Source organism: Apiospora aurea (genome assembly GCF_038362705.1).
Source record: "Apiospora aurea strain CBS 24483 chromosome Unknown utg000007l_segment0_segment0, whole genome shotgun sequence".
NCBI lineage: Eukaryota > Fungi > Ascomycota > Sordariomycetes > Amphisphaeriales > Apiosporaceae > Apiospora > Apiospora aurea.
The window spans coordinates 3517720-3541067 of NW_027117394.1; the positions used below are offsets into that span (position 1 = coordinate 3517720).

The window sequence follows — 23348 nt, forward strand, 5'->3', positions numbered from 1 at the left end:
CCCGAAATTGGTTGGGTTGGTTGCTTGTATTCAACTTCAACATCGAAGGTGCGGGATCTCGAACGAGGTGCCTTCGAGTTTGCAATTATTCCATTGGAACCACCATCGCAAGCCCTGGACACCCACCCACTTGTAGCAGTCTGGGGCAAGCAGTTGCGCTGCGTTGTGGCTTCGATGGACAGAAGGTGGTGCCGGCAGCAAGAACAGTGCTCTTTACTCGGCTTTTTGCTTCCTGGAAAAGTTTCTCTTGACCATCTTGATCAACACCGTCAGTACGAACAATTGACCTGCTGGCGTCTCTCTCGCCTGCGGCACCTCTGTCTCTCCGCCGCCCAACCGCCTAGATGCCTACCTTGAACCTCAACTCGGCAAACTTGTGCCGCGGCACAAGGTACATCTCCAACGCCTTCAAGGGTCACAACCGCAGACCCCTGATCGTCCTGGCCCTGTGGTGCCTGGCATGCTGGGCCTGGCTGTGCTGGGAACACCTTCTTGTCACTCGACCTTCCGATCCACCCCATTCGGCTAACTACAGAAGAACCCATATCCCTCGAACAATCTGGCAGATTCAGCTGCCCATGCCCGAGTTCATACCCGCCACGGGGACACGTCGCGAAGGGCATGCCACCTCTTGGATGCACCACAACCCGTATTACACCTACACTCGCCTTAGCATCGACGACGCCCGCCAGTTCCTCCAGACGCATTATGCGGACCGGCCCGAGTACCTCAAAACCTACGATGATCTCCAGAATCCCGCCCTCAAGTCAGACCTGTTGCGCTATCTCGTGCTTGCCAAAGCTGGTGGCGTCTACAGCGACCTCGATACCAAGGCCCTCAAGCCTGTCGACAACTGGATCCCTGAACCCTACCGGCCACATGCCCGGCTGCTCATCGGATTCGAATGGGACCAGCGCGACCAAACGGCCCCAAGATGGTACACCTATCCCATCCAGTTCCAGCAGTGGTCCATAGCAGCAGCTCCTGGGCACCCGCTTCTTCAGCAGATGTTAGAGTACACCCATGCTCAGTTACAAAATCTGTCAACATTCCACAATACGACACTGGGGTCGCTCCATTTCACCGACGAGGAGATCTGGACGGCCACTGGGCCGCGGGCTTGGACGGAAACGATCTGGCGATATCTCAGGGACAACGAGGGCTTGGCCAATCTCACAAATCTCTCCTATCTGGAAGAACCAAGACTGATGGGTGATGTTCTCATCTATCCCATCAACGCATTTGGGTCCGGCCAAGGCCATTCGGGCAGTTACCGCTGGTTCACGCCCAAAGATGGGCTGGTGAAGCACTACTTCCACGGGTCATGGCGTGTTCAGATGTGACATGCTTGACTATGGGAGCGGTACAGGACAACATGGGGGGCTTTATCAGAAATCACGGCTCCGTCACTCTGCTTTTAGTCCATCCATGCTCGTCGCGCGGGCATCTTCAGGCGTCAATTCGTGGGTTTAGACAAAAGAAAAAGGAGTTGTTCATTGGTCCGGCGATGGACTCTCATAGAATTGCAGGGGCTGCTCAGAACAAGAGAGACAATCCAGGACCGAACCTTGGGGATCGGATAATTTTAGACTCGGGTCACTCATGCAGGTTTCTTTGCTGCAAGTTCCATGCAGCTTAATATACATTACCATTGTTCTCTACTTCCTCACCCCCTAACTTCTCTCTAATGAATATTACATATCAAGTCGTAGCCTCCCAAGCACATCTCATATCAATGGATGGTTCACTCAAAAGCCGCCCTCCAAGTTGATATACTGACCCCCCATTTGCTTTCTTGATTCATTCATGGTTGGATATTAGCCAGCTAATAGCTTTCAAGATGTTTGGCATCGTATTGCTTCACCCGCCCTTTGTCGCCCGTAAGACGCGCTCATGGGCTCAGGCTGCTGCCTGCCTTGGTTCACCAGCCGCATAACTGGAGGCAAGACGACGACAGCCCGCTTTAGATCGCCGTCGAGCTCACCTACCGAAAGAAACAAAATCCTGACCACACATAAGTTTTCCAACTGCTTCTCTCTCTCTCTCTTCTCTTCCAACTCCCATCCCAGCCTGCGACATCTCAAACCACACCAGACACCCGCCATTTTGGACCATTTGATGCGACAGCCCAGCGGCAACACCCATCTCTTTTCCCTGTATCGCATCATCTCTTGTGGATTTAAGTCAAATCTCTTCGATCTTTTGGCCGCTGTACATCAAAGAAGGAACCATGTCGGCTTCTGTTGGTATCGTCCAAGGTAAGTAACCAACACCTGATCCACTCGGTTCCTCCTTACGCGCTCACCCACTCCACGCGACCCTGAGGCTCACGAGACTAACGAGACAACTTATCATCACCAGTCTTCGCCAAGCGGGCTGCCAGAAACGGCATCCGCGTCGGACCTCCTACCACTGCCACTGCCGTCACCGCCGCAGCCCACCTCCTCAACCCGAAGGCGGCTCCCTTTGTTCCTGATGGAACGACGTCTGCTCCCAATGGATCGATCGCCGCCCGGCCCACCCCCGCTAAGCTGAACGGCGTCGAGGAGCAAGAAAAGAAGGAGGAGGTCAAGGTCGAGGAGGAAGAGAAGTCACCCGAGAAGGAGGCCAAGGAGGAGACACCCGAGGAGGAGGTCAAGCAGGAGGAGCAGCTGCCCGGATCCCGCCACAGCGAGTCGGAGGATATCGACACCCACAACGGCGCCGACGGCAACAACACGGAGACCTCTTTTTCTGAGAGCGAGGAGGATGGCGAGGAGGATGGCGAGGAGGTCACCTTCAAGCTCAAGTAAGAAGCAGAGGTGGCCTTTCATTCGTCCGCCACGTTCTCTAGGCGCCTCCCGGTTCTCCCCAGCTGGAGATGCCTTCGTGTACTCTCTCTTTGCTACGCTGTTCCAGCCCTTTGGCAACAAAGGCTGTCGTACCCAGGCTACATCTCAGATACATTGAATAACATCATGATGGTATTCTTGTAAAACTTCAATTGGCCTAATGCCGTGTTACATGCGATTGTGGACTCACATCAATAGGAACAAGTCTACACTGACCACAAAACTCAAAAAGCCAAATTTGGATCAAGATGAAACGACTTTTTGGTATCTCTTCACCCTCTAGGGCGCACTCATGAATTCAGCTACATGTCTACTATAACGCTCGCAACACACGTATTAGTCTTTTCCTACCCTCGTCTCTCCTCCCTTCTTCTACAACTTCTCCTCGTTGCCGCCCTTCTCATCCACCTCGCAAAACGCCTTGAACGTAATGAACTCGTCCTCCTTGCCGCCCTCAGACTCGAGCACGAGCTCCGCGGTCGCGCCGACAAAGTACACGTACCCCTCCTTGATCTCATTGACCGTGGGCCCGACCGAGATCTTGCCCTTGCCTCCCGTGCAGATGACGATGCTGGGCCCGTCGATGGGGTCGAACGTGGCTTTCGCGGCGTCGCCCCGCAGCACCGTCCGGATCACGCTGAACTCGTCGATCGGCGGGTCGTACAGCGTCGCCTCCGAGTTGGAGCTGTACGCGGCGCGGTTCAGCACGATGTAGGGGTACTCCTGCGGGTCCATCTTCTGCTCCTCGATGGGCGCGTAGTCGTACGTCAGCAAATCGACGAGGGCCTGGACGTCCTTGAACTTGGGCGTGAAGCCCGCGCGCACGACGTTGTCACTCGCCGCCATGCACTCGATGATGTCACCCGAGATGTAGGCGTGGATGTCGTCGGCCTTGAGGAACATGGCCTCGCCGGGCGACAGCTTGACGTAGTTGAGGAAGAACAGGACGAACAGGCCGACGTCTTCGGGGAACTGCGTGTTGAGGCGCGTGACCAGCTCGGCCAGCACGGCGCCGCTCGTCGACTCGACGCCGCCCTCAGCAAAGTCGGCGCCCTTGGTCTCGGCGTCGGCGACCAGGCTCTTGGACGCCGCGGCTATCTCCTGGGGCTCCGACTGCATGAGCGCGGCGAAGGCCGAGCGCAGCGCGCGCTTATTCTGGGTCGTCGAGTCGGACGAGTCGTTGCCCTCTTGGCCGCGGACGGTAGCGATGAAGGCCTTGGCGGCGTCCTCGCCGACGAGCTGGCGCAGGGCGGGCACGGCGGCGAGGAAGTGGGCGATCTCGCCGAGGGGCCGGAAGCCGCAGAGGCCCTCGAAGTCGGTGACGGCGATGGTCATCTCGGGCTTGTGGTTGTCGTCGGGGTAGTTCTTGGGGTCCTTGGCGTGCAGCTGCTCGGCCAGCTTCTTGTTGGGGTGGGCCTGGATCGAGAGGGCCTTATTGATGGACAGGACCTTGAAGAGGAAGGGGAGCTTGGCGCCGTAGCGGGCCTTGATGGTCGAGGACAGCAGGGCCTCGTTCGTGTCAACCATGTCCAGCAGTGTGCGGCCCGTCTCCAGGTCCTTGGAGGGGTTGGAGGGGTGCGTGCCCATCCATAGCTACAATACGATCGTTTGTGTCAGCTAACATCGACTCGCGATAGGTATTTAGGTATTGAAGAAACAATTGGGATGAACCTACCTCGGCGTAGGGCTTGTCGGACTGGACGCTGAAGTCGTCGGCCGGGGTAGCGGCGGCGAATCTAGCGGCGGCAGAGTCGGAGCCGATCTTGCCCCAGTCATAGGAGTTGACGCCGCATTGCAGTCGGAAGAGAGGGACCTGCATTGTGACGGTGGGTGGATATGTTGGGATCGATCAACAAGGTATGTGATGCGATGCTGTCGTCTGGTGCTAGTCTTTTGGCAGGCAAAAGTGGTTGGATGGTGGGTTTACTTGTTTACACCGGATGATGATGCAACAATCCTGCTTGGGTCTGGGAGCAAGCAAGCTTTTACCAGCGATGGTTTGCGTCGTCGGTACTCCGGTGAAGCTTGAATTGCATACAAAGCTCGATTGTCATGTCTTACCCTTTCTTTTGGCTAGCATCTGCCTACCAGTGGACATCTGCAGATGCAATGGCATGACCTGCAATTGGATGAACCCCGCTATCAGACCAGAAGCTGGCCTGCCTCTTTGCCCTGAGTCCTGACGTATCGGCCTATCGTCCCTCCCTCTCAATGTCGTGCAGCCCCTCGTTTCCCCACGTGAAGCTATGGCCTTCATCTCAACTCAGTCAATTGCCAATTTTGTCGATCTCCCTTATCGCCATCACCGCCTGCCCTTCGCGGCCTGATAAGCCCGACTCCCCCAATGCAACCCTCCGGGCCAGTCTGAGATCCGCTTTGGCCTTGTTTGTCCATAGTCTGGCTCTAGTCGCGACTCCAGTCCACACTTTCCAGTCCACCTTCATCTCGTCCCCAAACTGGTGCTGCCCATTGAGGGCATTTGTGCTGCTGTACTGCTATTGTTCTGGCTGGCCTATGTTGCGCCCTCTTGCCTCTAATGCCTGCTGATGCGCGACTATCCCATGCTTAATTGCCCCCCCGACATGCTGTTATTCCCGGGCAGGGCTCAATCGCGCTCCAATTGCCTCGCTCACTACTCTGACTACTCACTTGCATCGTCCCAAGTTATCCACCCTATATAACAGCTACTCCCGGCCCTAGCCTCTTGCTTTCGCGGGCGTCGTCATTACTACTTACTTTGCACCCTGGCCCCGACCGGTACTGGGATACATGGATGCGTCCGCGTTCTGACCTACCCTTGCGATCATTTCTACGTGCTTGCCGCCCAAATTCGCCCAATTCGGGGGCGACGGCATCGCTGCGCATCGCAACTGCTTCCCCTTGGTTTTGGTTTTGGCTGCGAACTATTGACTCTTTGCGCTGCGGATCAGCTTTGACTTCTTTCGGATAGTGAGTGTTGTGCATGAGCGATTTCCCTCGTTCCCTCTTGCCCAGTCGGATTCCCACATAGGCAGTTCTCCTACCGCCCAATCCCCAGTCAATGCCCACTGTATTTTCCAAACACAACATCTTCGCTCTTTTGTTTACCGCCCCTTCTCTCCCCCTTAGCTCTACTGAGCCCGTGACCATGTCGTCTAACAACTCGCGAGCCCGCAGAACCGCCAGGCAGCTCAACGAGCTCTCCAGCGAACTTAGTAAGCATTGGGAAGAGCCTCTGGGCCCCCGGAGACACACTCCTTTCTCCGCATCCCGCTCTCCCTCCGCTTCCACGGCCCACTCCCCGCGCAAGGCCTCCATCCCGAACCTGCAGCACGCCCACTCCCGCTCCCAGTCGCAGTCGCACTCGCAGTCTTTTTCCCGCGACGACACGCCCTCGGCCGCATACCCTCCTTCGCGACCAAAGTCCAAGTCGCGCAGCCAGTCGCGCAACGATATCCCCCTATCCAATCCTTTAACCGGGTCACGTCCGACGGAGCCGGCATCCGTATCAGTCAAAAACGAAGATCCCCCGTCGCAAGGCCAGTCCAAAGAGACTGCCGCTGCGAATACCGAGAGCGACACGCCCCCTAGGAAGGCGCACGCTGGCCCTCGGCCCAAAAGTAAGACGCATCGGGCCACCAAGTCGGGCAACTTGTCCCAGTCCGAAAGCGAAATGTCGCAGCGGAACCGGCCCCGCGGCCCGAGCCGCACTAACGAAGCGGTTGGCCGTGGCGAGGAGTTCCAGCTTTGGCAAAATACGAGGGAAAGGATGGCGGCGGTGTTGAAGTCCATCAATGAGACGAGTCGTTTAACCCGGGATGTTGCTGCGAACGACAAGAGTGCGGCCGCAAAGGACAAGGCTGGTGGTGAGTCGACCCATCTTCTGTTTTTTTTTTTCCCCTTGCTGACATGAACTAGAATCGCCGGCTCAATTCCTCAAAGAGATGGACAGGCTCCTCCGAAGTGGCGTCAAGGTGACGGATGCCACGGCGGCAGAAATCAAGCAGATTATCGAACAACTCAAGATCCTCAAAGCCGTCAAGGAGGCCAACGAGATGGAAACTACCAACCAGTTGACATCATCATCGCGATCGGCCACCCAGCGAGCCAAAGAGTCGGCAACTGCATCGTCGTCTGTCTACGACTTTGACGGTGCCGGCGATTCGCCCGTGCCTTCGCCCAACCCAAGTGCGTCGCGTCGAAGCGCCGGTGGTGCAGGAAGCAGTAAAGGGGACCGCGACTCGGTTCCTCCCAAGCTGGACCGGTCGACGCCAGCTGCCAAGGCCGGTAGTGCTGAGCCTCAAGGCGCCGCTTCAGTGGCGGCCAGCGCAGCACGATCCAAGGTGCTATTTTCGAAAGGAGACCACGTCGCCTTCAAACCCAAAGGCGCTAACAACGAACCGACCGACTGGATTCTTGGTTATGTCCAGGAAGTGCGAGGGGAAGGCAAGTCGCGTCGTTATAAAGTAATTGATGCCGATCCGGACGAAGCCGGCAACCGAAGCGAGTTCCGGACGAGCGCCAGCAACATGATTGCCATCTCCAAAGAAAAGGACCCCCTTCCTCCACTAGACACGGGCAAGGTGGTGCTGGCTCTATATCCTAATACTACAACGTTCTACAAGGCTGAGGTCATGGGCATGACGGAGGACGGAAACGTCAACTTGAAGTTTGAAGGGGAAGAGAGCAGCAATACGATGCAGTCTGTCACCCGACATTACGTCTTGGAGTACCGGGGTTGAATGGGTTGGATTATCCTTGGGCGTTTTAGAAGGCAAGCGAATGGCGTACAGGTTGGGCATGGTCGGTTGCATGGTGCATGGAGTTATCTTTTCGGCCAAAGGGATACAGGATCATTCATGGCGGTCTGGGTCAGACCGTTTGTGGCTTATGAAGCACGCTTAGCAGGGTATAGCGATTCAATTCAGACGTAGTTCTGCATCAATGATTCACGCAGCACAATTCGGTTCTTTTCGGATCTTACGTGTTTTAACCACTACGTTCGCGAGGTCTCGATATGATAGAAGCAACTTCACGTTGCGATGGGTGTTTGCAGACTCAAGACTGAAGCTTGTGTGTACATTTTTGGCTTGCATTCTGAGACACAGGGGGCTTCTTCCTAGACCATCCTTTCAACAACATCGAAGATGAAAGAGCGGAATGTGGTGTAGAATCGACCAGAATGAAGCCCAAACGAGAGCCGACTGCCATGCTGTTCCATCGGATTTCCCTATATATACACAGCCTGGTCAGGCCGGAGTATTGCATTCCCCAGAGGCCCTACTCTATCAGCATCGAGCAAGACCAAGCAACACAAACCAATCACAAAACCGCTCTTGCGACTTCATATCATCAACACCATAACCACCCAATCACGCACCTTCTCCGAACCACCCAGCCACCATGGCCTCCGTCCGCAACTACGTGACCCCCTACCTCCCCTCCTTCATCAAATCCACCAACAGTGAGACACCGGGCCTCTTCGCCAACTACTACACCATCCACCACCTCCTCTATCTCACGAGTCTCCTCGCCGCCTTCGCGCTGGGCGCCGCCCTCGGCCACCTCTACTGGCGCCGCCTCCGCGCCGGGGCCCGCCGCGCCCACGCCCGCGCCCACCGCTGGGCCACCGCGCGGCGGTACGAGGCCGTCGCGCTCTGGGACGGGGTCGGGGCGCGGCTGGAGGGGGCGGTGGCGGGGTGGAAGAACGGGATGAGCGGGCGTGGGGCCAACTACAATGCACAGAGACCTGGAAGTATTGGTGGTGCTACTGGTACGGGACACCAGCGCGTCGTCGTGCTGGAGACGGCGGGGACGAGTACGGCTACGGAGGAGGAGGGCCGGGGACAGGGATCGGGGACACAAGGCGGTGGTGGTGGGAGGAAGAATCATCGGATGTTTAGACAGTATGGCAAGGGGAGGTAGTTGGAGAACCGAACAGCTCGGTTGGTGGAGCGAGTTAGGGATGCGTGACTCGGGCTGTTTGGAGTCAAACCCACGATGACTTGATACGAGAGAGTCCTAGGAGATTTGTTGGTCTGAGATGTACGCATCTCATCATGAGGAGTATGGCACAGAAGGTTTCAGTACTGGATTTACTGGAAGAGTAGTAGACAGGAAGTCGGAAGGAATGAACGCTAAGAAGCCTTTTCTATCAAGGGGAACTTCTATCACAGCATTAGTCAGTCAATTCTTCAACAGGGAAATCACACCCCCTTTTCCTTCTGCGGCTATCCTAAGCGAAAGTCATCATCCATCGACCGGTGGCAATCCATACCCACCTTCCAACTTCCTCCTCCAGTAGAAACGATATCCAGTGAACATGTCGCTGGTAACGATAATCGCAGTTGCCCAAGATAACATAGCCAACGAGCAACAAACAAAATAACGACCAAACCCCCTACTACTTCAGCAAAGTCGGCTGCACTGCGGCCTGCTTGTACATCGGTATGTCCCGAAGAGCCACCCGATCATTCTCATCCTATTCCAACTTAATCTCAGGACTGACTCTCCTGTCCGGGTGCACAAGTGTCACCATTGGTTGGCTTAGGGGGCCACGACCACCACGACCACCACGACCACCACGTCTTCCTCTTTGTCGCCCAGCTGAGCGAGAGGTCTTACTGCCAGCGCCGGCCTTGCGAGGAGCGGTGCTCTGCTTGCGACTACCGCGCCTGGCGGAGAACCGAGGAGGGCCCGGGATGGTCATGGCGGCCTCACCTCGCTTCCGCCCGTCCTTGCTCCCGAAGATGGCCAGGTTTCTGAGTTCACGGCGAGCTCGGACAAGAGTACCCTGCAGCCGGTCAACACCTTCAAGGCAGTCGAGAATGTCGTTGAGCTTCTTGGGCGACAGTGTTTTGCGGTTGCGGAGATCGCGGCAAAGCCGGACCTTGTCGCTGGCAGGGGTGTAGTGGTCCGGGTATTGTGCTCGTGGTTGCTCTTGGCGGGGGGCCACGGCCACAGGAGGTCGGGTCAAGGACGTGGTATTGGGATGGGCAGCAGCCTGTCTATGCTTGTTGTCATCATCGTCGGCAAGCCAGATTATGTCAGGAAGGGAGGTGGAGCTGCGCATGGCGGGCGCCGTTAGTGGCTGCGGCTTGGATGAGGCGACGGCCGTGCCGCCACGAAGCAAAGTTGAGAATGCGGCGGCACTGCCTCGGCGGCTGTTCGGCTGCGACAAGGGACCTGGTCTTGGGGGATCGAAGAACTAGGTAGATCCGCCATTATCGGACGAAGACACCGAAGACGAGGCTACACCTGCGGCGACCATGGCACGCCGGGACGGGTGGACGAAGGGGATGTCGCTGGAGGACGAAGCCATTGGCGCCGAGGGGAGGCTGTTGTTGTTGGTGATGGATGTAGTAGTGAACATATCGTGTGACGTAAGAGAAAGAGAGAGTGTGGGATGTGGGCGAGTGTGAAGGGGAATTCAATTCGATGGAGTATATACAAAAGACATACACAATCCAAGAAAAAGTGTGGTGGCGACGGTAGATGAAGTGGGCTTGGGGCTGTCGACGCGTATGATGCTGTATCAATGGTGGATGGAAGTCCAAGAAGACGAGAAATGCAATGCAAATGGTGATTAGAAGTCATAAAGAAGAACACATTGCTCGAAAAAAATTCGGGTCTTGCTTTCGGAAATAGATGGGATGGGATGGTGCAGGGCCAGCCGCGATTTCCTTTATGGCCGTGTTGTTTGCAAGTTGGGAGTTGATGGCAAGAGTGCTGCTTCCCAGAGTAAGTCACAACGCCTACCGACCCCACTATCCAGCAAAGCCCGTGAGGTCATGTCAAGCTGTCTCAATGGATGCATGTGCTTAGGGGAAAACAGCACTCCTTTCAGTTGAGTGTCTTTCCGAATTTGGATTCACTTTAGGTATAAGGTACAAAACTGACCCTTGCTCGCTAATCGATGCGCATGGCAGGAGGGTGTAGGAAACCCACCAGCCCCAACTCCCTCCACGGTCAACCACGTGTAGTTTCAACCGCTGAGCCAACATACATGCCCGATATCACAGGTGGTTCAATTTGTATATCCTGGAGCCTTTCATTACTTTGAGGATATACCACTGAGATTACTTATATATTTCCATCGAGTCTTATCAAGTACCATTGGACACCAACAAACCGTGCATCGTCAAGCTGCCAGCCTACCAAGCTCTCCCCCAAAAGCCCCCCGAAAAGCCACCCCCCCCAAAGCTGTCTGAAAAACGACCCTCAACTGCCAACCCCCCACAGGCCCCCAAAGCTGGGAGCTCACCTACCGAACACCCACCCCCACTAACACCACCGCTGTAAGATATTTTGGGCCCATGGCATCACCTCGCGAAAGCGGTGATCCCCTGGGACCCTACAGCTATTTCCAGAAGCCCGCCGTCGTACCCCATAGCTGGGGGCATAACGGCACGCCGCCCGACCCCCGAATGCTCGAGGATGCACGGCAGCACTGGTGCGACGCTGAGGCCCGGGGCGAGGATCCAATACCGGCTGATGGCTCGGGCGGCCCCTAGCACCTCGGGTAACGATGATGAAGATGAACGGTGTTTTTCAGATTCTATTCTTGCTTTGCTAGGTAGGTGTTCATGCTATTCTTGAGCGACGGCAGTGGCGTTCTGGGGTAAGGTATGGCGGGGTATTGCTTTTGCTGCAGAACGCATCGATGGAATGCGTTCCCCCGATACAGATCTGGCAGGGGTACATAGAGAATCCAATTCTAGGTATGTGATATTCTTTCTGGTCCCCCATCATTTCGTGCCAACATTCTTCACCATCCCCTGAAAAGCCTGCCGGCGCCCCTCCTCCATCTTGACCAAATTCTCCCGGTTCGGCCCCACGGGGATCTCGTCGTCGCCCCGCGTCAGCCCCGCCCAGGCCTCGTCCGTGAACTCCTGCAGCGTGATGCCGATGTCGCCCAATCCCCTGGCCACGAGGTCCGGCTGCTGCGTGTGCAGCTCCGTCTGCACGGCCGGCGGCAGGATCTCGACGACCTTAATGTGCTTGCTGTGCTCGTCGGCCGCCAGCTGCGCCCGCACCGACCAGAGCAACGAGTGCAGTGCCGACTTGGTCGCGCAGTAGTTGCCACATCGCGGCATGGGGACGACGGCTAGGCCCGATGTCACGGCGATCACAGCGGCGGGGCTCTGGGGGCCTCGGACTTGCAGGTGCGGCAGGAAGTACGTCAGGAGGGAGATGTACGACGTGTAGTTCGTCGTGATCTCTTGGTGCACCCGGCTCAAGTCGATGCCCTGGGGGTTGGTGAAGTCCAGGGTCCGCTGGATGCCCGAGTTGAGCACGACGGCGTCCACGTGGGGGTGTTGCTTGAGGAGGCTGCGTTTACATTGTCAGTGTGCATTTCGTCAGTCGCGGAACAGAAGAGCTTACCCTTCGACCCACGACTGGATGCTCTCCAGATGGGTGATGTCGAACTGCGACGCGGCGCACTTGTCGGCGCCGTGCTTGGCTACGAAGTCGTCGAGCCGGTCCTTGCGGCGGCCGACGCCGATGACGAAAACGCCGTTCTCAATCATGCGCTCTGCCAACGCCAGACCGATGCCGGACGTGGCGCCGATCATGACGACGTTCTTATAAGGGAAAGAAGACATGATATGGTGTTGAGTTGGTTTTTCTTTTGATGCACTTAGTTGCTACTGGCTGAAGTCGTGATGATATTTAAAGATCCGCTGTTAATGCATCCGCAACTCGAAGGCGCAGGGTCAACAGTCTTCATATACAAGCTTTCTTGACTCCAGTAAAAATCCGCTTTGTGCCGCTCGTGCATTATCCATGATGCTAAGACATGTTGGTTCGTCTGGTGATTGGATCGTCTTAGCAGGCGGACCGTTGCGCCGTTGCGGCGTTGCGGGCTCTAGCTGTGGGTTCGGCTCGATCTTTCAGCGCCTTTTGACGCCGACAGGGGTGACCTGGTCCACTGTAGCGTTCGTCCGCTTCGGGCCATGGTCACGGCAAGTGGTGGTATCTCTCTATTGCAAAATGCATCGTAACCGAATATCAGAGATCAAGACCTCCCTACATGCGAATGTTACCACATACGCAGTTCATAGGGGCACAAGTCAGCTCAGAAATGGACCTCGCGTGTTCCCGAGAAATTTTGACATGAACGAACGCACACTCTTTCTTTCGGCAGCCAAGGTACGATGAGGTCCTTTGGTCGCCGTATTTCATCATTTGATACTATGTTTCCGATAAACCCAGCCTCTGCGCCTCTTTTTAATATGTCATTCATCCGATGGATGGATTCGAAAGGACGCCTCGTGGTGTCCATGCCGCCCGACGGTTGGAGGCACAGCTACAGCCAGCAGTTGCGATTGGCGATTGCGCCCCGCTGTGTCTGTCGTGCTACACACCTGTTCCTGGAGATTGTGTTTTCACGGCACTCAAATCTTGGACTTGCTCCCCCCCGACTTGCAATTACTGCGATCCCATCTTCCTTCTCTTCAATACCCAGCAGATTATCCGCACTCCATATGACAGGATTGCTGCCATGGCCATGGCCGAGGTCGCGGGTCTCGCGTTGGGCGTGCTGGGAATCGCCGGCCTCTTCACGTCGTGCATCGAGAACTTTGACATTTTTGTGCGAGCCAAGGACTTTGGTGACTTTGATCACTTATGTACTCGGGTATGTCTGGCTCTGCTTTTTTGGACATCACCTCTGGCCCAGTGAGGTTCGCTCACAATAGCCCTAGCTTTCGTTGGAGAGAGTACGTTTGGCGTTATGGGGCGAAACATTAGGCCTACTACCTTCTTGGCCTGACCAAAAACCGCAAGTCCCGTACAATCACGCGATTGATCGGGAAGACATCCAGCCCTCCATTGTCGCGTGCTTGTGCCAGCTTCTGGATTTGCTCACCAAGGCCAATGTCATCACGGAACGATACGCGCTGGACTGCACGCCTTTGTCTACCCAGGCTTACTCGCAGGAGGTAACACAAACGCCGAGGGGCATGCTCGTTCTTCGCGACTCGTTCCAGAAGTTTAAGGAGCGCATCCGGAAGAACCAGAAGCAAAAGCCCGTATGGAAGGTGACTCGCTGGTCAATACACGACTGCGCCCAGTTCGAAGCTCTGGTCGATAAAGTTCACAAGCTGTTAGACGGACTAGAGAGCATCACCAACGCTCTAGGGGTCCTTGAGAGGCAACGCGAACGCCTGCTCGAAGAAGTCGATTCAGAGTCTGATGCCCAGAGTTTGTCACTCCTCCAGGACATTGGGTCTGCGGACTCGGCGCCTGCAGCATTGAGAGCCGTCTCCCGAGACGGCTAGTATCCGCTTGACAATCTTGAGCGGTGATTCGCAATATTATTACACTGCAAAGTCCGGCCAGACAGGCAGCAATCATGGCATTCTGAGCATTCGACAGAAAAGCTTAACGCCAGGAGTCCTGCAGAAACAAGAGCTTCCTGCCAATCAGTCACAGAACGATGTCGCTGCCCGTGATGGCCGGCTCGAGGGACACCGCAGGAATGATGTATCAGTTCGGCAGGCTCAATATGCCACGCCCAATCACAAGTCGACGCAAGCGCATGAGTCAATACCCCAGCATCGGCGCTGGGTGGCCGCTCTTCTCGCCAGCCGACCCCAGGTCCAACACGCGCCAGTGTTCTCCCCAGGTGGCAATCACTACGGCCAAGCGATTCGTTCCTACAAGGCTTCCGACGACCAGAACTATCGGAACTTATCTGGGAGATTGGCGGTACAAGTCCACACTGGCGTCAGCCTGGCGCAACGTGTGTTTATCGAACTTCGAAACATTCATCGTGCGGCTGTACCTTTTATCAGCGCATCCCCAGTCGGCGATGCCCTCGACAAGTTATTGGCCTGCATTGAAGGGCCACCAGGAACACCTTATCAAAGTGATATCTTTTGGATCACTGTCCGAATTTCAGAGTCGCAGCCACCGACCATGCAGTTCCATACCCACATATATCATCCAACCATCGATCATGCCGGCAAGATCTGTGCAGATTACATGGCCTGGTGGCAGAGTGCCAAAATGTTGAATGACGAGCCGAGCAGCGGGGATCCCCTCAGCGCGAGCTGCCTTGGTTTTCTGGACATGCCACAAACCATTGTTCTCTAGGAGCTATGCTTGTCGCTCTCTGCGGGCTTTTGGCCAACCCCAACGTAGAAGACCCCCTCGTTCCCAAAATTGCCGAGAAATTCGTCACTGACTACGATAGATATTGTGGGGCGGCTCGGCTGTATACTCAGCGTTACGCATCCGCTCCGCGACCAGCCGAAGAGGATCTTGTCTTTTCGCATGACAGCCATGCCACAGGAGCATCTACGCATTACGAGGCGTCAGATTTAATGTCCAAAGCAAAGACGGTAACATCTTCTGTTAGACATACAGACGCGGAAGGTTCTGTGCAGGATGATCACGCAGACTTAGCATCTACCAAGAGTATATTCGAAGATCACACGACTACAGAAGGTCGCCGAAGTATCTTTGAGAACTTACCTCGCCAACAAGCTAGGCCGGTGCCCGTAGTCACGGATGACAAAGAGATGGATTTTGAAGAAATGGATCTCCAGTTACCGGACCCCAGAACCATGGTCGTAAGAGCTAGACTTAAGAGACGTGCCGAAGTACTCCCTCCCGAAGTGGAAGACACTGATGATACCCTGTAAGACTGTTCTCCCCCCATTGCCTAGTCTTTACGTAAAATTAATGCAAACCATTTAGGCCCTTCGAAATACCATATCGAATGATGACTCACTCACTTCACCAGAAGTGTAACTTGAAGCATAACGACGAATTACCATACGCCAACCCATCGTATTGGAATTCGATCAGTCATATTTGGCAATGAATGGGGGAAATTGAAGGTGGGTGTTCTGGTTCACCTTGGTCATTATGTTGGGAGCTCGTACTTATGTATGTATAGTCCGGTCTCCCCATCTTCCTCGACGGCCCAGTACTTTGCATACCCTTGTTCACGTAGCTCGGGGTCCTCCTCAAAGTAGTCTGCGACTTTGTTGAATATGTTGAGATCGATGCTTTGCCGGGTAGTATTCTCTGATGTAGTATATGTATGCCGGCACGAAGAAACGCCCCCTAGACGTGTACAGGCGTGCACAGGCGTGAACCGATGCCAATGCTGTAGAGGAAATTCACATGAGATCTGTCCTGATATTATCATTCGAATGCCAGTAGCCGAACTGCTACGATGTAGACCCTATCTGAATTATCATACATTGCCTGCGTGAGAAGAATAACCCACAGCGCATGATCCAGCCAGGCTGACCAGTAAACATGGCTGAATGACAGAGGCTCACTTGCTCAATTTCATCAGCCCCTTTTGAACTCCACCGGACAACGCTTCGCCAGAAAAGCACAGGTTGCAAGTCGCCCTATTCGGACTCGTCATCCTCCTCCTCATCGTCATCGGATTCTATCTCGATAATTTCCATGACACTCCTCTTGGCAATACCAGGAAGCTTTGGGGGCGGCTTAGCGGCCACATGTCTTTCGACAATGCATCCCTTGCTTCTGCAATCTCTATCACAGCAATCCCAGACGAACCCCTCAGGGCATTCTTCGCGACGCCAGTCCGTCTCCACGTCGATGGAATGGGGGTCATACTCGACCTGGTCGTCGTCGGGGAAGGCCTCGGGGTCCAGGTCGAGTTGACCTAGTGCCCAGTTCAGCAAGGGACTCGATAACCCAAGCCAGGGAGGGGCGGCATGGACTTACCATCATGGTAACGGCAGCTTTTCTTGGTGTTCTTGGTGACATCGAAGACCTGCTTACAGTTCTCACAGGGCTCGTATCGTGTACGGGCTGTGTCCATATCTTCCAGCTTCTGCTTCTTGTTGGGGCCGGAATCTCCCTGGAGATCGCTGTCCTCTGCGGCGCGTTTCACGGCAGAGCCCGTGATCAAGAGACGTTCCGTCGCCTGCTGGCGGAAATCTTCCGAGGCGGCGCACATGTCCATAAAAATGCTCTGCAGCGTCGGGAGGTCCAGTTTGTTGACAGCCTCCGCCAACAGCGATTGGCTCTTATTCTCAGCTTGGTCGGACATGGTGATGGGTGGATTGGGGGGACGTTGACGGTAGTTAAATTAAAGAAGCGCGCTCGGAACTCTGAGACGCGTTTTGCATGAGATCATCGGAACATCGGAGATCGTAACCTTGTTCAATGTTGGACAGGGGTCTTCCACGTTAGCGAAATATATGGGCCCATCAATCCATCAATCACCACTCCTACACACTCTCTCTTGATGCTCCAAGCAGCAGCAAGGCCAATCTTCTTCACCCTGAAACTGACCACAAGCAGACGCCATCGTATCGGTTGTACCCAACGAAACACATCGAAGTGAGAGCTGCGCACACCGATGCGTGACAATTAGGTGTGGCTTATGTTGCAGCCTGGCGATGTAACGAAGTACAACGTGGCTGGCGGGCCGATCAGGTGCAACTTTGGATTGATTCGCTGGGCGGGTGTATGACTGCAGATTCTATGTTGCATCGAAGGTCTGCTGACCGCAGAAGTGGTGGAGGGCTGCCTTCGCCACCACTGTCGGGAGAGAAATCCCCTCCTTGCCTCCAATCTGTCTGCCTCGGACACTCTGTATTCGACATGCTGTACTCTCAATCACCATCTAATCGAAGTCATATGACCAACTGGTTCCTGCATCTGGAATCTATTCCGATCCGGCACGGCAAGCAGTACAGTCCCTGCTGGGACACTCAATGGGTATGACCCTCGACAATTCACCTGAATCATCCTCGGTAGAGCGAACGCCATCTACCATGGAAACCTTGCCGCCCAATCGTGGGGAAAACCGCCAAGATGAGCTGGATACACCGGCGGAGATGGCGGGACGGCAAGTTCAGTCCCTTGATAGCCATACTGTTCGAACAAGTACAACTGCATCAACGTGGGTCGATCTCCTTGGTGGACGGATACACAGAGGTGCTGACACTGCCCAAAGTTCAAACCCAATTGTCGCCAAGTGGGCCTTGGAGATGCGAACTCTAACAGACGAACAGCGGGAGCGGTTTCTCAAAGAGGTGCCAGACGGTGACCTCAACATGTTCGCAAATTCGATCGAGGGAATCGTCACGCAGAGGATCAAGTCAAGCCGGACTCTTCAAGTGGCAAATGCGATGGCACCACTTGGCCAGCTGGTAGAATTGACTAAGCCCTTTGCCGACACCGTACAGTCGGCATTCCCACCAGCTGGACTCATCCTAGGGGGCATCTCTTTCCTGCTCTCAATGAACAAGAAGTTTGTGGACTCCCAGGAATCTGTCATTCGCTTTCTACAGAAAGTCTTGACGAACCACAAGTTATTCGAGGCATTCAGATATACTATCCCGGACACGCCGGAGATACAACTGATACTGGTTGAGATATACGGGGATTTGCTCAAGTTTCTTGCCACGGCCGTAAAGCCGTTTCTTGACAAAAAGGGCCGGGCCAGGATGACTGTGGTTCCAGTGGCCATGTCTCTGTGGAAGCCGTTCGATGCCGAGTTCGGCAATCTGGAGAAGCACCTCGACAATCACTTGTCGGCCTTCGACAGAGCTCTGTCACTTCATTCGCAAAAGGAGCAGACCACCATGTCGAAACTTCAGGGGCAGACCTTGCAAATGATCAAAGGCGCTGACCAGCGTCGATCATTATTCGAAAAGCAAAGCGGCGTGAAGGAAACAGCAAAAGAACGAGGTTTGCTTGCCCTATTTCATCTGGTAGATTAAGCAGATAAAAACTAACCATGTGATAGAGGAACTACGAAAAGATATACTGGATTGGATCCCTCACATCTCTTTCGGTCACATCCAAGACGACAAGCACAGCAACAGCTTGCCAGCTACTGGGCGATGGCTCTTCGACCATGATTCTTTCCGGACCTGGAAAGACGGCGGACCTTCAAATCTCCTCTGGATCACTGGTAAAGCTGGCAGCGGGAAGTCCCATCTGGCTGCTCATACCATTCACAACATCCGAGAGAGTTGTCGTTTACACGATCCCCTTCTTGCTGGCGAACAAGATAACAAGGCCCAAGCCCTTGCATTCATATACTGCGGCTCGAATGCGAACGCCAAGATGTCCTCTGTCACGGTTCCGGTTTTATCAGTCTTGTTGGGTTCGGTACTGAGACAGCTCTACGCTCAACTGCCGAAGGATAAAAACGTCGAGACCATTCGAAAGCGCTATATGGAGAGCAGATTTGATGGCCTTCGAAGAGCGGAAATAAAGGATGGCATCCGGAGTGTAGTCTGTGATTTCTCGCGAGTCTACATCATTGTTGATGGGCTTGATGAGTGTAGTGGACTTCCTGGCGATGATTTCAAAGACCTATGCAATTTCTTTGGGTCTTTGGCAGCAAGAGAGCTGGCTAATTCTACCCGTGTTGCAATATTCAGCCGACCTGGGTATTCGGCCATCACAAACGCTCTTCCGAATCCTCTGGAGATACAAGTTGACGATGGTTCAAACGCCGATGACATCAAAACATTCGTCCAGGAAAAAACCGTGGACCTGGCAAAGAGGCCCTCTGCATTGCAACAAATCCAAAACAACCTCCTCAATGGTGCAGAGGGTGTTTTCCTCTGGGTTTCTCTCAGCATCAAAATCATTGAGTTGGAAACTTCCGACAGGGCCAAGATGGCTGCAGCTCAAAACACATGGCGAGGTCTCGAGGGCCTATACTCAGCGATGCTCCAAAAGGTGTTAACACAGTCAACATCTCGTCGCGATCTAGGTTTGAAGGCGCTCTTATGGGTCGCTAATGCACAGGAGCCACTGTCTAGAGAGGAACTGGTCCACGCGCTTAGCTTTGAGCCAGGGATGCAATCGCTAGACAGCTACGATATCATCGACGAGAGGATCATCCTGTCTAGCTGTTCTGATCTATTGGCTATGAAGCATGATCACTATGAGCTCCTTCATTTTTCCCTTGCGGAATTCTTGAAGTCAGATGCCGCTGCAGGAGTCATACACTCAAAAGACCCCAGGGACATGGAAGACGAACCGCCCGCGGTGCTTGCTTCATTATGCATGGGTTATTTACTGCTGGATGAGTTCAAGAAGGGACCTGTCGACACACTGGAGAACTTTGAGGATCTAGTGGAGAGATATCCACTGCTCCGGCACGCTGCTTTGCACTGGGGTACCTACCTACGACGATCCATGAGTCCAAATAATCTGGCTCTAGCATGCGACATACTACAAAACACAGAAGCTCGCAATTTTGCGATGCAAGTTCTGGAATTTTACAGCGGGCGCGCTAAATACCGCATATTTCCTCGAGCCGGGTCAATTCAGGCACTTCATACGATTGCCACCTTCGGGCTTGAAGAACTTCTGGACCGGTTCCCTGGAGCAGCATCAGACATCGAAGCGGAAGATGGTTGTGGCTGGTACCCAATCGACTTCGCTGTCCGATTTGAGCAGGGCGATATGGTCAAATGGCTACTATCCCATGGAATTGTCCTGGAGCCAGAATCTGCTGGGAGCAGCGCCGACACCAACAAGGAAATCACCCAACCTCCGAAATGTCACCTTTCTCTCGTTTCCGAAGCTGCGAGCTATAGTCGGTCAGAGATTGTATCGATTCTAATAGCTGCAGGAGTTGATAAGGAGGGACGAGATGGGAACGAAGAAGTTGCGTGGCACCATGCTGCCCGTCATGGGGACTTGGATACCGCAGAGGTGCTAGTCAAATCCGGTGCGAACCCCAATACCAGGAACAAGGTTGGACGCACACCGCTGATAGAAGCAGCGGCCTGGGCCGACATAAAAATGCTCCAGCGGTTGCTCAACTGTGGTGCTGACGTCAACATGCAAGATTATGAAGGTATGACGGCTCTCCATATATTGGCAGTCCACACCAAGGACAACACAGCAACCGAGAAAATATCACTTCTATGTGACCACGGGGCAGATATAGAGAAGCAAAATAGCGAAAGTCGCACACCTTTGCTCATTGCCGCTGGTCTGGACAACACGGTTGTATTTGAGGCCTTGTTGTCGAAGGGGGCAGATTTGACAGCAAGGGATCAATTTGGATCCAATATTCTCCACCTCACAAGCGCAGGAGGCAGTCATCAGGTCCTCAAACTTTTGTTGGCCGATCGGAATGCGGGCAAGACGGGGCTGAGGGATCTCGCCGTACAGAAAGATGGCCGTGGCACGTCGCCGGATCCGTTGGATGGATCTATGGCAGATATGCACTCCCTGTGCTATGCGGACTGTGATGGATGGTGGCCCCTCCATTCGGCTGTGGCTTATAGGGAAATCGAATGTGCGGAATACATATACAACTACGACCCAGATCAGGTCAACAAGCAAGACTCAGATGGGTACACGCCTCTGCACCATGCGGTCACCAATTCACAAATGTCCATGGTTGACTTCTTGCTGGATCGAGGGGCTGACATTAATGTCGTACGCGGACCTACGAAAAACCAAGACACCCCGTTGCATTTGGCGATGGGAGCTGGGCTGCTTGAAATCGCAACTGCCCTCCTCAAGAGAGGAGCCGACCCAAACCTGGAGAATGAGGCTGGTGTGTCAGCATGGGATACTGCTGCTGGTCGGGCCGATGATACGACCATGCGATTTGTGCTTGACAATGACTCGGTACTACGAGAGGACACAGATCGGTTGCAAAGATTGCTGAAATCAGCAATCAACTTTCAAAACATCGAAGTCGTTTCCCTCCTGCTCTCGCCGCATGGACAACAAAGCCTTCTATCAAACAAGGAACTGAATAGAAACTGTGGCCTTTGGGCAATACGGGGTGGCAGCCGCGAGATCTGGCAAATGCTGATTTCTCGTGACAGTTCGTTGGCAATTGCAGCCGACTCAGACGGAGACGGTGCGCTTCACTATGCTGCCATGGCGGGGCGTACACATTTTATGAGTCAATTGTGCGAAATGGATGTCGATCTCAACCAAGCAGGGTTCAGCAATCGGTCACCTCTCATTTGGGCGGCGGAAGTCAGCATGTCTGGTATAGTAAAGTTTCTCTGTGGCAAAGGGGTCGATGTCAACCATACGGATTCGTATGGGCGTACCGCATTGCATTACTCCGCCGGAGCTGGACGCAGAAATGCAATGGAGGCATTATTGGAAGCAGGTGCAGATGTGTGTATCCGAGACACCGCAGGATTCACTGCCGCTGAGTATGCCGCAAGCAGCGTATCGGTGCTACTAGAAGATGGAAATGAAGGGCTCCGATTTTCTAGCCCCCCAAGGCATATCGAAGAAGCACAACGAGCAGTCAATTCCATCATCAGGAGACTGTGTAGCCCGAAAGCCCCGAGCCAAACAGCACTGGGTTACACCAGATCTTTGGATCTTGGGCTCATTCGCATGTTTCTACTGAAAACCCGGATGTTTCGAGAAGCTGCTCTATTATCGACTGAGTTGTTCGGAGGCCTTCGGTACTGTGACGTTTGCGAAATCGATATTAAAGACCCTGGCTATTATAGTTGCGCAGAGTATTTCGATGTCGATCTTTGTGCATCTTGCCACAACGTCTTTACTCGAGGAGGCGGTGGGGGCCAGGATGAGCTATACGCCCTTGAGTATGCGTTGCGACCAGTACGAAGTGCTCTACTTGATACAAGTCAGTTCGGCATCAATACTTTGCTTCGGGTTTTTGATAACGCGGCGGTGCTCTGGGGCTATTTCGAAGAGAAAAACGAGCAGTACCGTAGATGGTACAAACGCTACAACATAGAAAGGCAGCAGCAGCAAGAGACCCCAGGGGCTCTTTTGGCATGGATTGTCATCGGGCTGAAAGATCTCAGTGAAGCTGGCGGAAACGACGAGGGCGCCGCTGGAACTCTGCAAGATACGGTTCGAGTGGTGGCGGGCTCCGAGGAAAGAAGACTAACATACAATTTTCGATTTCTCAATCGGAAATGGAGCCCAGCGAGGGAGATGCTCCCCATTACCGCCTGTTCATCCCACAAGCTCCTGAAGGTTCGCAGCCTCAAAGAGCTTTCCGACGAGGACAGGGCCTTTTTTGATGAAAATGGTACTCTGTCGAACTCCTTTTTGGAAACTCTTGGGGAAACTATCGCCAACTTGGACATCGGTCAACTTTCTACAGGCACGGAACACATGTCGGGATCCTGGCCGGGTAAGACCACGATGGATTTGACGGACCCTGGCGAGCCCTCAAAGGATAACGTCGAGCTACAGCTTCCAGATACTCCCGACCCGGCACAAGCACCTGACGATCCACGCCAAACTGGGCATGATGAAGAAAAGAGCGGCACACCTGGTCCTCTGGAACCGACAGTAGAGTCTGATCGCTCTAACGCCTTCAAGATAGATGTCGATGAGGTGCGGAAGTCCCTTCTCCAAAAGATGCGTCGCTTGCAGCCCGATGACGATAGCTTGGTGAGAGGTGAGGGATTTGTGTTGGAAACAGCGTGGTCACTGGTGCAGGCAATAGTGTACGGCGACGAGGCTCGACGCCCGCCTTTGGTTGATTTGGTGAGAGAATCTGGAGAGAGTGAAGGAGATCGAGTCCAGACTGCTTAGTCATGATTA

The 23348-nt window shown here is 54.3% G+C and overlaps 10 protein-coding genes across 10 annotated transcripts; 6 read left to right on the top strand and 4 right to left on the bottom strand.

Moving 5' to 3' along the window:
- Positions 1 to 344: 344 nt before the first annotated feature.
- Positions 345 to 1343, top strand: PG986_011378 (glycosyltransferase family 32 protein; the record flags this gene model as incomplete). The annotated part of the gene is made up of 1 exon (XM_066847600.1): positions 345 to 1343. One exon carries the CDS (start codon positions 345 to 347, stop codon positions 1341 to 1343), a length of 999 nt encoding a protein of 332 aa, XP_066697091.1.
- Positions 1344 to 2230: 887 nt separating this feature from the next.
- Positions 2231 to 2792, top strand: PG986_011379 (uncharacterized protein; the record flags this gene model as incomplete). The annotated part of the gene is made up of 2 exons (XM_066847601.1): positions 2231 to 2258; positions 2362 to 2792. 2 exons carry the CDS (start codon positions 2231 to 2233, stop codon positions 2790 to 2792), a joined length of 459 nt encoding a protein of 152 aa, XP_066697092.1.
- A 411-nt stretch (positions 2793 to 3203) lies between these two features.
- Positions 3204 to 4650, bottom strand: PG986_011380 (mannose-6-phosphate isomerase; the record flags this gene model as incomplete). The annotated part of the gene is made up of 2 exons (XM_066847602.1): positions 3204 to 4424; positions 4507 to 4650. 2 exons carry the CDS (start codon positions 4648 to 4650, stop codon positions 3204 to 3206), a joined length of 1365 nt encoding a protein of 454 aa, XP_066697093.1.
- A 1308-nt stretch (positions 4651 to 5958) lies between these two features.
- PG986_011381 (SAGA-associated factor 29) lies at positions 5959 to 7552 on the top strand (the record flags this gene model as incomplete). Its single annotated transcript, XM_066847603.1, has 2 exons — positions 5959 to 6676; positions 6729 to 7552. The coding sequence occupies 2 exons, from the start codon at positions 5959 to 5961 to the stop codon at positions 7550 to 7552; spliced, it is 1542 nt and encodes a 513-aa protein (XP_066697094.1).
- A 661-nt stretch (positions 7553 to 8213) lies between these two features.
- On the top strand, positions 8214 to 8735 carry PG986_011382 (uncharacterized protein; the record flags this gene model as incomplete). The annotated part of the gene is made up of 1 exon (XM_066847604.1): positions 8214 to 8735. The coding sequence occupies one exon, from the start codon at positions 8214 to 8216 to the stop codon at positions 8733 to 8735; it is 522 nt and encodes a 173-aa protein (XP_066697095.1).
- A 556-nt stretch (positions 8736 to 9291) lies between these two features.
- PG986_011383 (uncharacterized protein) lies at positions 9292 to 9882 on the bottom strand (the record flags this gene model as incomplete). Its single annotated transcript, XM_066847605.1, has 1 exon — positions 9292 to 9882. One exon carries the CDS (start codon positions 9880 to 9882, stop codon positions 9292 to 9294), a length of 591 nt encoding a protein of 196 aa, XP_066697096.1.
- A 1675-nt stretch (positions 9883 to 11557) lies between these two features.
- On the bottom strand, positions 11558 to 12415 carry PG986_011384 (uncharacterized protein; the record flags this gene model as incomplete). The annotated part of the gene is made up of 2 exons (XM_066847606.1): positions 11558 to 12140; positions 12195 to 12415. The coding sequence occupies 2 exons, from the start codon at positions 12413 to 12415 to the stop codon at positions 11558 to 11560; spliced, it is 804 nt and encodes a 267-aa protein (XP_066697097.1).
- A 644-nt stretch (positions 12416 to 13059) lies between these two features.
- On the top strand, positions 13060 to 15460 carry PG986_011385 (uncharacterized protein; the record flags this gene model as incomplete). Its single annotated transcript, XM_066847607.1, has 4 exons — positions 13060 to 13449; positions 13517 to 14074; positions 14145 to 14814; positions 14910 to 15460. The coding sequence occupies 4 exons, from the start codon at positions 13060 to 13062 to the stop codon at positions 15458 to 15460; spliced, it is 2169 nt and encodes a 722-aa protein (XP_066697098.1).
- Positions 15461 to 16183: 723 nt separating this feature from the next.
- PG986_011386 (uncharacterized protein) lies at positions 16184 to 16854 on the bottom strand (the record flags this gene model as incomplete). The annotated part of the gene is made up of 2 exons (XM_066847608.1): positions 16184 to 16464; positions 16527 to 16854. 2 exons carry the CDS (start codon positions 16852 to 16854, stop codon positions 16184 to 16186), a joined length of 609 nt encoding a protein of 202 aa, XP_066697099.1.
- Positions 16855 to 17524: 670 nt separating this feature from the next.
- Positions 17525 to 23339, top strand: PG986_011387 (uncharacterized protein; the record flags this gene model as incomplete). Its single annotated transcript, XM_066847609.1, has 2 exons — positions 17525 to 18503; positions 18562 to 23339. 2 exons carry the CDS (start codon positions 17525 to 17527, stop codon positions 23337 to 23339), a joined length of 5757 nt encoding a protein of 1918 aa, XP_066697100.1.
- Between the last annotated feature and the right edge of the window lie 9 nt (positions 23340 to 23348).